This window comes from Falco cherrug, chromosome 4, assembly GCF_023634085.1.
Source record: "Falco cherrug isolate bFalChe1 chromosome 4, bFalChe1.pri, whole genome shotgun sequence".
NCBI classification, from domain to species: Eukaryota; Metazoa; Chordata; class Aves; order Falconiformes; family Falconidae; genus Falco; species Falco cherrug.
The window spans coordinates 32164885-32177953 of record NC_073700.1 but is presented as its reverse complement, the minus strand read 5'-3'; the positions used below and the strand labels follow the sequence as shown (position 1 = coordinate 32177953).

Below are 13069 nucleotides of genomic sequence, written 5' to 3'. Positions count from 1 at the left end.
TCTATACAGATTTCACCAGTAGATAAGCTATTAATTCATGCACAGAACAATGAAGAAATGCCAGGGTATACGACAATAACCACTCCTGAATTCTAGATTGTATTATTAAATAAAAGCAAAGGTAGAACATGCAAAAAAAGCACTTTGTGTTAATTTGTAATACCAAATTAAAAAGCCTGTTAGATCCAAAGCAATCTTGGCTTATGATTGCAGTAATTCAACATGAAGTTTCAGTTAACATTCAAATACTTCCAAGGAAACAGAGGAAAGATATTTTGTATTCAATGGCCAAAAAAAAATAAATAATAAAGAGTTGATGTAAGGGACTTGATTTCATTGAAATTACTGAAGTGAGCTCTATGCAATAACTTAATGTCATAATATTCCATTAACAACTTATTATTTCCTTGTTTACATAATACCAGCAATTATAGGGGTAATGCTGGTCCAACACATAGCACAGCAGAAATGAAAACCCTTTCTCATATACTGGAATTCCATATGAAGACACAGAAGTTTAGATAGGGAGAAATATTTACATTTTGCTTACTGAGCCCAAGGCCTTAGGAAGTAAAACAACAAGCAACTAACATCTGAGACTACCGAAATCAGGCATTATTACACAGACCCTCTGGCTCCACGCACACAAGTTCTGTGGTTAAAAGTTTATTTGAAGAAAAGGTTGAACAACAGTCAGCAGTTACCAAGAGTTTTGGTTTCCCTACCAACTCCAAGTCTTGAAGACAAATGTTTGAAACCAGAGTAAGCTAACTGGCATGCAAATGCTGCGCTTGTGCTGGAAGAAAAGGGGCCAAATCATCAAGGTACACGGACAGGGAGGTAGAGCTGAACTCCAGCTGGCTGGATGCAAATCCCCATTTCTTCCCTAGCTGCAGGAAAAGGGAACCATTCCATACTGGGGGTGGGTCACACACACTCCAGATGCCAGCACAAGCACAAAAGCTCTCCTGTACCAAGATCACACTTGCCCAGAGTCAGCCATGGGGCTGTCCTGGAAAGCTGCACCCAGCTTGGTAGTCCTCAGACCTGGTCCCCGAGCCTCCCTGCTCCTTACCTCGTACCTGCTTCCCACTTTCCAAGCTATCCTGACTTGCAGCCCAGCTCCTGACTTATCTCAGTGGCTTTATGCATCTATAGTGTGTCACTTCCTGACCACAAGCCACCTCAGCCCTCCCAAGCCAGCAGACATTCAGGTTCCCATCTCCAGCCTGGCCCAAACACCAGGCTCCCTGCCAGACCCACGGGGCCACCACAGGAATGGGAACGTGATATTGTCACTTACTCTGTGTTCCTAAACAGATGGTGGGAGGAGCCCCTTCACTCACACTGAAGGCACAGTGTCTCCAAAACAAGAACAGGGTTTATTCTTGCACCTCTTCATGGGAAAGATCAACGGGAAAGGAGGGAGGCTGGTATCCTCCTTGTGTGGAGATGTGCCAGAGATGGAGCCCACACAGGAGGGGGAAAAGCTAGATGTGTCTTGGCTTCATTCCCTTGCTTTACCAATCAGCACAGCTTGGAGACACAGAGGGGCTGTAACATACTACTGGTGCTGATCATTAACAGACAATCTCCAGGATGGAGGAAGGAAAGCTCAGGAAACAGAATTACACATTACTCCTTACTCTGAAGCAAAGCCACAAGCTCACTGCCTGCCAGCGTTTGCCAACTAGCCAGTACATCTTAGCTCACATATGACCACATCGATAGGTAAAGGTGTTTATAGATATTGAGGTTGAGAAACAAATAATTATCTGATGATATTTCCCTTTAAGGCTTGCTTTATGGCATTGAAGAAGACAACAACAACAAAAAAAAATCTGATTCAGGTAATAGCATCTGCTCAGCCCTGCTGGGAAAGACTGAAGCCTGAAAGGTATCGGGCAATTTAAGGAAAAAATATACCTGCAGACTGCCAACAGGAGCAGAGAACTTCACACTGAAGGCAGCCCAAGTTAACCAATTGGTAAGACATTTCCCAAGACTTTGAGGAGGCTGGGACCAGAGCCGAGAGCCACCCCCTCATCCACGTAAGAGTTGCACCAGCCCAAGTGACCACAGGAGGTGCAAGGGAGGATCACATTAGGAGCTGCCCTCCTTTGCTGCCCACATCTTGGTTACCAGCACTTTCCATCCTAAATCACCAGAGGATGAGGGATAGCTGAGAACAATGCATTGAAAGACCCCGTTGGCCTTTTTAATCAGTCTTGTTAAAAGCAGGTGTTACTGCTTATCCAGTGGACAGGTGTGAGGTGGCCATTGGTGGGCAGGTCAAAACCATCAGCTGCAGGCCATTAGAGCCATAACTCCATTGTACGTCATCACAGGAGATTTTTCCACCTGGCAACACTTGCTGTTTCAACATTTTCACTTTGGTAGCATGTGGGTGCTACTTACACTATAAAAAAAGCTCCCCCCAGAAGTAGTAAATAAAATCTTTCAAAAGTGAGACTCAGTTCTTCTGAATCCCACAAAAAGGAGGAATGTGAGAGAAAGTGCAGAGAGATGAGACAGCTCTCCTTTAGCAGTACTCTAGGGATCTTTGGTCCTGGCAAAACTTGTCCACACTGGTACCTTATAGAGGGGAATAGGGTACATCCAATCTCCCATCTTCTAATGAAAAACTCAAATGTTTGAGAGGTTCAAGGAACAAAAAGCTTATGGAAGACAGGCAGATTCAGTTCACAGGCAGACACAATTTAGATGAAATCATACTTAACTAGATAGCCAATATGCCCCAGAGGTCATACTGATAGGAACAAATACGCAGTTTCAAGGAATCAGTTATTTGTTCAGTGCTGTTATTTCACCTTTTGAAAACCATGTAATTAATTACACTTAGTTGCTTACATTTCAAAGCTAATCTCACTTTTATTATATAAATCTTGCATGTGGAATTACAATGTTTGACACAACGTTCCGTTACCACAAAGTCATAGATGCATTCAAACAACTTTAATTTACACAACTCATCTAAGCAATTTACAGCTTTCTCTTCATCATACCTGTTAAGGCTCACTCCCCATGTAATACCATAGCCTTAAGCTTTGGTAGGCCAAATACTAAGGAAAAAAAAAAATCCATGCAGCTAACACCTGTAACCTACAAACCCTACCATACCATGCTAAAGCAGATAATGTGTTCTTACTTATCCTTACACAAAATGCTACAAGCAACTCACACAGAACTCCTTAAAAAGCCACAGCAAAGGGAATACAAGTGATACACAGAGAACTACATACCCTGCACCCCTGGAGCACCAGCTTTGACTGCTGCCCTCCATAGCTCCACCTCCCACCTGCCTCCTTTTGTCTCCTCGGGCTTGATTGATAATTCAGTTCACCTGACATCCCTAAGCAACAGCACCAGAAGCTCAGCAGGGTAAAGGTTGCAGCCACAGGCAGGCAAAAGGAAAAAAAAACCCAGCAAACCAAACCCGACCAGATAGTCTTCCACATGCCATTCATGCTGTACCCCCATCACATATTGTACCCCTTTCCAGCAACAGCAGGCTTCCCCAGTGAACCAAAACTGCAGGGCTCTTCCTGAGGGACCAAAACCACCAACTTGATAAACTAGGTTAAAACAAGCTGAACTTTAGCTCACTCCATAGAGTCATAGTTAACTTGTGAATCAAACTTGGTTTCCCAAGCAGAACCATACAGACTTGCTATTGAGGCGTGGTGGGAGGCAGTGGCACACAGGGAGACAGTGTTACTGTCCTCATAGTCAACTGATGAGATGCCCTTGGACAGAGGTATCTTGGTGAAACAGTGGGAAAAGATGGAAGGCTTTGCTCCTGGTTCCATAGCAAAATGTTTTGCTATGATTAAGTACACCGGTACTTGAAGGAGCCAGGGTGACATAACGGCTTCCATGGGAATCGAAGCGCTTGTGTCGACAGTGAGCTGTATGTCTGAACCCTGGTACTAAGAGGTCCCCCTAGAACAGCAAGTCTTGTTCCTCCATAAAGGTACAGAGCAGTCCACAGGATCATGGCCATGTCAGCTCTTTTTTTACCCCAATCTTCTTTTCCCATTGGAGAAAAGCAGTGACTCCCCTTGGGCAAAACATGGTGACACTGGAACGGTGCACGGGTGTGCTTCAGGGGAGTGCAGAGCACAAGGCTTTAACCCAGTGAGGGAACAGTGCTGGATGGGGCCTGGGAGTGGGTGTATGTGGGGGGAGTATATAGGGTTTTTTGGAAAAAAAAAACCTTCAGTGTCGCTTAATGCAGGGAAAAATGGGCCATCAAGATCAGTGTTGAGATGATTTTGTGGAAAGGTGGTGGTGGGCAGGCAGAAGCACATTACCTTGCTCAGTCCTGCTGCAGCCCTGCTCGATAACTGAGCCCTGCTGAGGACTGTAACACCCAGGGGACCCTCCCACTTAAAAGCTGATTTTATCAGCAGCCCAGAGCGTCCCTGCCTGACCACCTGAAGACCATCACAGTGGCTTTCCCCTCCTCCAGACTGCCCTCAACCTCAGACAACCATCGACAGCGCTCCCTGGGCACCGGTGGCTGCCCTGGCCCTGTGACTACCAGCTCCATTAGCCACGAGGCCACCCAGCTACAGAGCTGATTGCGCAGCCAAGGGCAGCAGGGGAGAGGGCAGATTACCCCGCAGCATGCTCACGGATTATCTCAGCCCACAGGATCAGGGATTAAAAATAAAGGCTGTTCCTCCTCCAGAGGAAGCAGAGCACGCAGCTTTCCGAGTTGACCTTGCTCCGGCGAGGGGCTGGGGGCAAGGGGGACCGAGCAGCCGCTGCTCTCCAGCCCAGGCAATGACAGAGCAGAATCGCTGCTCCCAGCCTGGGCACACAGACCGCGCTTATACTTGGCAATGCTGTTAGTGCAGATTCCTCTCTCTGCTAGCACTATTTTTTTCTTTGGTTTGTATTTCTTTTTTTTTTTTTTTTTTTTTTTGCAAACCTTTGTGTAACAGACGCCCTCTCCTTGCCCCAGTTGGAGCTGCAGTAGAATGAAAAGGGGGGTGGGAAGGAGGGAGGAGAGGAAGGGAAAAATCCCCCCCCCCGCTTTTGGTTGAGGTTTTCCTGTTACTATCACTGTAGCGTTTATTTAGCCAATCTCCTAACTATGACGTGAGGAAGGCAGGAATCATGGCTCACTCATAATATTTAACACACCCACCGAAAGCTGGAGCTGCAGAGCTACTAGTCCAACCAGTCTCCAGAATTCAGTGTAGCTGAAAGAGGTTTTCACTCTGCACCTGCCAAAGATCTCTCCCCCCTCTTCCCTTCTCTCCCCCTTTCTCTCTTCCTTTCTCTCTCTCTCTAAAAGGCAGATCTGTAAGACCCAGCAGAGATCAAAGACAGGACCTCTTTACTGAAAAGAACCTCTGCCGATTTATATTAGTTTCTTTCCTCTAATACTCCCCCCCCCCCCTTTTTTTTTTCTCTGTGCCATATTTAACCTTTATGTTGCAGTTGTGCCATCAGACAGTTTTGCAGCCAAAAAAAACCAAGCAAAGCCAAAGCAAAAGCCCAGCTCGGATACAGCAGCCACCCAGACTCGATCTCAGTTGAACGTATTAATCTCTCCCAAGCACTGGACGCGATGGATGAAGAAACTGGAACCGCTCTAAGAAAATTATTTTCCAGCCAATGTTCTTAAACAGTCTCAGAGAAGAGAGGGAGCGAGAGCGAGTGGGAGAGCGCTTCTGCTGCATCACTGGTCAAATTCAAAGGAAGGGAGTCAGCGTTTCCAGCACAGCCAAATATTATGGATGATTTTTTTTCTTCTGTCGCCTTTCCGTACAGGTTTTCTTAATATTATTTTTCCCCCTTCCTCCTTCCCATCCTTTTGTTTGGCTTTGTTTTAAAATTTTATTTAACCAAAGCTAGTGTCTGATGCTGGTTTCTCTCCAAGAACCAGTTCTATTTGTTGTGATCCCTGTAATAAAAAAAGAGAGAAATCGTGAACAGATGGCTTTATATATCGCGATGCCGCTGGCATTGTTTTCCTATTGATTTTAAAGGCTCGGTCTGGTGCTTTTTTCTTTCGATATATTTTTTTTCCTTTTTTTTTTTTTTTCCCTCCCCCTCCTAAGTTCTTGATGATACTGAGAAATGAGGACCTATTGTTTTTAGCCTGTTTATTTCTCGGCGCCTATGGAGATAACTTTATTGACTTGATCGCTCGCTTCCCGATCCGAAAGGAGAAAGCCAAAGCCCCGGGGGGGGGCTGGAAGACCCGCGCCCGCCCGGGCTCTTTCCGCGAAAGCGCTCCCGACCGACCCCGCCGCCTCCCCTCCCTCCCCCTCCCCCGGTAATTTATTAGCCGCCCCGGCCATGAAAATGCTCCTGGTCCGCAAGTTCCGGGTGCTGATCCTCATGGTGTTCCTCGTCGCCTGCACCATGCACATCATGATCGACCTGCTGCCGCGGCTGGAGCGGCGGGGGACCGAGGGCCGCCCCGGCTGCTCCTGCCCGCCGCCCGCCGCCGCGCCGCCCCGCGCCGCGCCGCGCTGGCCCAGCAAGCACACGCTGCGGATCCTGCAGGACTTCAGCGCCGAGCCCGGCTCCAACCTCTCCTCGCAGTCGCGGGAAGCGGCGGAGCGGGCGGCGGGCGGCGGCGCGGGAGGCGGGGGAGCGGCGGCGGCGCGGACGCGGCGGCTGATCGCCCCCGGGGCTCCGCGCCCGCCGCCCCCCGCCGCCGCCGCCGCCGCCCCGCTGGCCGCCCTCTTCCAGCACCCGCTCTACCGCGCCGCCCTGCCCCCGCTCGCCGACGGCGACCTCCTCTTCAATGTCAACAGCGACATCAGGTTCAACCCGCGGGCGGCCGAGCAGCCCGAGTGGTGAGTACCGGCGGGGGGGCGCGGGGGGCCGGCGGCCGGCGCGGAGCGGGGCGCGGTGCTGGCGCGGAGCGGAGGCGGCGCGGGGGAGCAGCCGGGCCGGCGGGGCTGGGGCAGGCGGCGGGCAGCGCCGTGTCACCGGGGGAAGGGGAGGGCGTCTGCGGGCAAGACCGGCCGCGCTCCCTCCAAAAAGCCCGAAAAAGCCGCGGAATAGGGGATGCAGCCAGGAGCGCGAGGAGGCCGGGGTGCCGAGGCCGAGGGGGCACCCCGACCCCCACCCCAGCTGCAGCCAGCCGGGAGAAGGGTGCGAGAGGGCGAGCGCCCGCCAGCCTCCCTCTCCACGCGGTCCTGGCCTCCCACCCCCAGGCGTGCTGGCCAAGCAGTGAGGCCAGGCAGCGATGCACTAACTTTTCCCAGAAAGCGAGGTCTAGTGTCACAAAGGCATTCATCTTAGCAGGTATTGCTGCCTTCGGGATCTGATCTGTGCGACAGTTTTCATCCTCAATTAATTCTTTGTGCCCTAGCACCTCCGCTGCTCTCCAGCCTTCAAAGCAGTTCATTGCCTCCGTGCATCGTATGCCCTGTTGGCTAGTAGGAAATGCTGAGAAATTTCAATGACTGAAAAATCAAAAGGCTTGTCTAATACAACAGCACCCTCTTCCAAACACACTGACATTGTCATGTTTAAACAGCTGCATTGTACCGTGCAAAAGCTCTGTCAAGCCTCAGAGCAGCCAGCATGATCTAAACCTTTAGAAAGAGAGGATAAATATTTCTGATTTCCGCCCCACAAGCATGTGGATTGTCCAGGCCCCTTCCATCTAATAATCAAAACTGACTGTGAAGTGAAATAACCTGGAAAAGTTCTGGTTACTCTGGGGGGGGGTGAAGGGTGGGGGTGGGGGGAAGATCACAAATGTGTGAATGTCTGGACGTGACTAAATCCACAAAAGACTTCAGGATCAAATATATGTGATAGCATGTTCGGTAGGTGAAGAGTGAAATTACCACTGACATCCACAATGCAACTGCCTGTTGTACATATTTTCCTTAGTGGCTGCAGCCAAAGTTTGCAGGACTAACAAGAAATTGGGGAGTTAAAAGTAAGTTTAACAATTCTTTTCTGTAGTAGTCTCCTCCTGCTAGGGAAGGGGCAAAATCTTCCAGTTATTCTTCAGCAACCAGTTCAGAGTGATCCAGTTTCTTCTTATTCTCTCTTTTTAAAAAAGAGAAGAATTGTGAGTTGGGAGCGTTTGGTACGACAGGTCAGGTCACTGCTGCACTCTCATTCCCAGACCCAGGTCCCTGCTATGTAAAGGTACAGGACGGTGCTGTCCTTGGGGTCAAACTTGGAAAAGATGTGTGCAGCATCATACCACCTGAACGCAATGTACAACCTGCAGCTCTCTGTTCCTGCTATGTAAGGGCCTCTGCTAACGCTCAGTGATGTCACCCTGAGTTTCACTCCTGACTTTCATGGGCTTTAAATCAGGCATGGTGAGTGGAGGGGAAAATCCATCTCCTCCTCGGCCCCAGGTGGGAGCAGGCTCCTGGCGTGCAGCCGGCGCAGGGGTGAGCTGGGGGCTTCTCCCACCTCTGTCGTGCTTTGCCTTTCCGAGTTGTCACATTTTGAAAGCCCTGTTTCTTGATGCCTGTTACAAACTGTAACATTATTTCTTTCTCCTCATTTTTGGGTTTTTGTTGTGTTGTTCTTTTTTTTTGGTGGTAGGCAAAATGAAGATAATGAAGAATTTTTGCCAACTGGAGAAACCTCCATAGACTCCTACCCAAACTGGTTAAAATTCCACATTGGCATTAATCGGTACGAGTTGTATTCCAGACATAATCCTGCAATTGAGGCTTTACTACAAGACCTGGTCTCCCAAAAGATAACCAGTGTTGGTATGTTTGGATATATATAATTTTTTTATCATTATTGCTCATTGTTCAGGATCTCATTGCTGTTTGACTATTAATATTTTGCATGGCTTCCTCTGGTGTGCCTACAACATTGCTTCCCGACTTCTGTGCTCATTTTCCCTGTTAAACGTAAAGAGATATTGCCAGCTCTGTATTACCCAAATAATTGCAAAGTCTGCCAGCAAGGCGAACCTCATTCATTTCAGAGATCTTTTAGTCGTGATCAGGCTGAAAGTGCCCTATTTGGTTATTTAAAATAAATATGATGGCAAAAAGCAGATAGCATCTTGCATGAGCTAGATTTGTATTATAAGCTGATTATTATTTAAAGGCTGTGTCTGGCAGTGCATCTTCCCAAGGAAGGAGAGAGGTGGCTGCCCTGCTTCCCTGCAGCCGCGGCTGTGGGAGCATCCAGCGCCGTGGGGCTCAGCAGAGCTGCAGCTTCCCTGGGCATTGCACAGGGAGCTCCATGCGAGCCAGCCTCACACTGAGCAGAGTTCAGCTCTTTTTATTTGGCTTGTAAATCTACAATGGGGATGTGCCTATGTCAACCTTTTGCTCTGGTTAAACAAGGTGACACAGTTCAGGGCTTTTCTCCAGGGCTGTTTAATGACAACGTGTGTTTCCTTGAATTTAGCTGCATAGCTGCACAGGGGAAAAAAGCCACAACCCCAAATGAAAGCCCAGGGATACTAAACAAATGCACACCCCTTGGTTTCCAGAGGTAGGTGCAGCACAGCCCGCAGTTTCCGTCGGCCGTGCAGAAAATGAAGTTACTTGCGCTGACGACAAAGTTGCCAAGTCCATTTCAGAGGGATGAAATAGCAGGAGCTCTGTAAAAGTGCTGATGGTGTGCTGGCACCCGGGATGAGGTCAGCAGGTCCTTAACTCTGCAAGGCAAAAATTCCCCTGGCTTCAGCAGGAAATGGCCGGGGCAAGCACAGCACAGCAGCCCTAGGGTTTACATTTTCCATTGTGTGAATCACAGTGGCTGCTGAGCAGCAAGAAGGGAGGTCCTTGGTCATCAAGAGTGAGCTTATTTAGCTGATCCAGATGGAGTAGGTGTACAATGCAGGAAGCCACAGGAGAGCTTCGCCCCCATGAGTCGAGGTGTGTGGTGGCTGTACCCAGCACCCAGCTCTGCTTTGAGCTCTGCTGGGGCAGGGTTTTGAATAAAGCAGTTTGGGGTATCCAGCTGCCGTCCCACATGTTGAATTCAAGGGTCCAGTGGACACCTAGCTCATGAAAGGTGACAAACACAGGCTCATTTATTAACCTGTGATGGATTTTCTGTCCCCAAAACTCTGGCTTGGCATGATTCATCAAGGAGCTCAGGTTTGACAATTAAGCCATGTATTTTCCCTTCTCTAGCTCAGATGTGACCCTGCAGGCAGCAGCAGCCGACCCTGCCCATGCCTCTCTGGTCTGTGCTGGAGGGGGGCAAGGGCACGGCATGGACATGGCCTGGGTGTTTTTTCTCCTTGACACAGCTGTTGCCTTCCCTGACCTCTCTCCTCCGTACCAACTGATTTCTGGAATATTAGTGGCACGTACGAATGGGGGTTGAGCCATTACTTTATAACACGTGTTAACGTTGTTCTTTGAGCACATCCACCAAGGAGGACAAGGCACAGGCTGTGCTCTGCCCTGTCCCCGACCGAGAGCAGCAGTGCCCCCCATCCTGCCCAGCTGCCCAAACCATCTCCTGGCTTGTCTCTTGAGGTTTACACAAAATGCATTGGCTGTAGCAGTGTTTTGTGCTGCATGGCTGCTGAGTGTATCAATCACTATTTACCTCTTCAACACTTCAGAGCTCAGCCGTGTTGCCTGTGCAGGAGGAGAGCAGTGTCTGCAGCAAACTCAGCAGCATTCAAGCCTTGGAGCCTGTCACTTCTGCAGAGCAGTGGGGTGGTTAAGGTTGATGTAGGGATGTACAACCTGCTGGGAGAAAAAGGAATGTAGGAAGGAGAAGTAATAGTTTAGTACCCGCTCTTCACTTGATCTTCTGGGCATGTTGCTTAACCTCTCTATGCTTCAGTTACCCTAGCAGCAAAATGGTTATCGTAAAAAATAGGAGTGAAATCCTGATCTTGGTGACGTAAGTGGAAGTTTTGCCATTTACTTCCCTGGGGCCATGATTTCACCTAATGTGTCATATAGATGTGTTGTGAGGTTTTCCATTAATTATGCTCTTGATAGAGCTTTCAGATCAGCGGGGGGGAAAGGGCCACGGGACCACAGAGGAAGATTTATGGTAGTTATTAGCGATTTCCTATGGGATTGTCTCTCTGTTAATGTTTGAACAAGGTTCTTGAGGGCACGGTAGGGCCTCATGCCCCTAACGAAAACACAGAGCCATAGTTTCTGTCAATGATTCAGTATCATTTCTGTAAACTAAAACATGAACTACATTTGGTATTTGTATCGGCTGCTGTGGGAACTGACAGGGAATGAGTCCTACGCATAAATCCCAGTCTAAAACCAAGCATATGGAAATGGAAGGGGCCTTTGCCAATGTAGGGATGCCAGGATCTGAATTTTGCTGGTAGCATCCACTGCCTGCCTCTGTGGGGATTCAGGAGCTTTGTCAGGTTGCAAAGAAAGAAAGAGCATATTGTTAATATGCTTGCTTTTTTTTTCTTATTACACAGTGCAGCATCTCTTACTTTATGTTGCAAATTCTTTGGGAGCTTTAAAATGTATGTTTTAAAATAATACCTGCCAGCTTTGTGCTTTACTGCAGAGCAGCAGCAGGGATTCAGAAGCATGTAAGCTGATTAATAAAGAGTAATATATTTGACCAAAGGACATTTATAGGGCGGCTATATTCTTTTGCATATTGCAGCATAACTTCTAATTTGCCTGGGTTTTTTTCCTTATGGTCAGTTTTTGTTGGTTTGCTTTTTGTTTTCTTTTTTTTTTTTTTTTAAGGAAGCTGCAAAGATGCCAGGTTAGAAGTATAAAATAAATGGAAACCTTCATAATGCACAATCTCCAGGCTTCTTTTTGCAAGCAGGACAATTAAATATACACATGCATTAGATGAAATGGGATATTGCTTTATCCAGTTTCTTCCCAGTGTTCAGATTTGCTTTGGCTCTAATAGAATTAGGTGATTTGCTGTGCGAGTTCTTGATACCTACAGTAATTAGATCCAAATTGCAGCTTTCTTAGCCACACTGTAATTTCTCTGCTCAGCTTGCATTATTTATGGAGGCGAGTGGTGACCAGATTGATCCCCCACCATCTATCAGAACCGCTCACACGACTCTGTAATGTGCGGTGTTATTTTAAAATGAAAACGGTGACAGAAGCAATTCCCAAGAGCAGGGAGCACCAAGGTGACATTTTCTTGATGTTAAAGTTTAAATGGAACAAATCCGTGGATGGGAAGGAGCAGCACATTCACTCCCACAGTGACACCTACAGCTGGCCTCGGAAAGGACAGGGTTACCCGCAGCTTTCAAGCTGAGCAACTATTCTGTGCCCTGCATCAGTACATCTCTTTCCTATTCGTTTTGTTCAGCATGAAGGGATAGCTCTTAATTTGATTTAATTCAGTGAAAATTTCCTCTTGCCATAAATAGGAGCCTAGAGAGAATTGTTTTTCCACTGAGCACTGAAACCCAGTTTTCAGAAGCAGCACATGCACAGGCAATTGCACATTTCCTTTGCCTTTCAAAACTGTTTATTGCATGCATAAATAACCATAGTTAGCTATTTTCTTGCATATTTACAAGATGTCTGTGCATAATTGTGGCAGCACTGTCAGCAGTTTAACAACAAATATGGCTTGGTGCATTGTAGAGGCAGTGTGGCCTTGATCTTGCTCGTACTGCTGTCTGGAGGAGCCGTGCTGTGGGATCCTGTGAGCAGAACAGGCTTTTTTGTATTTCCTGTGTTTACTTGGGTTTTATTTTTTGATTCTTTAAATTCTCTCGTTGGAAAGGTTTGGAAACATTACCTGATCGAGTTCATTTCTGAACGTGCGATGCCTTCAGTTTGTACAGGCAGTAATTAGAAAGCAAGCATGCAAGATTACTCACGCAGTGAATAGATGCTGCAATTAACTAAGGTGGACTCTGCTTCAAGTCAGGGGGAAAAAAAAAAGAAAAAGACAAGACGCTAAATATTGAATATAAATTCTGGTGCTAAAGGAAATTATAAAACTCTCATCCAAAGGAAGGGAAAAAATGCTGTTGAGAATATGTGAAAAACATAATGAAATGTAGCACCATTGGTTTAGTGTATAAGAAAACAATGAATCTGCCAAGAGTCAACAGATTGATTTAATGTACAATTCCAGATGA

The 13069-nt window shown here is 47.5% G+C and overlaps 1 protein-coding gene across 1 annotated transcript in view; it reads left to right on the top strand.

Moving 5' to 3' along the window:
* Positions 1–5002: 5002 nt before the first annotated feature.
* The window catches only part of FAM20C (FAM20C golgi associated secretory pathway kinase), a 60824-nt gene continuing 52757 nt past the window's right edge, over positions 5003–13069 (top strand). The window contains exons 1-2 of the mRNA XM_055708565.1: positions 5003–6842; positions 8569–8741. Of these exons, the coding sequence (XP_055564540.1) occupies positions 6337–6842; positions 8569–8741 (679 nt within the window). The 5' untranslated portion in view covers positions 5003–6336. The remainder of the gene's footprint in view (positions 6843–8568; positions 8742–13069) is intronic.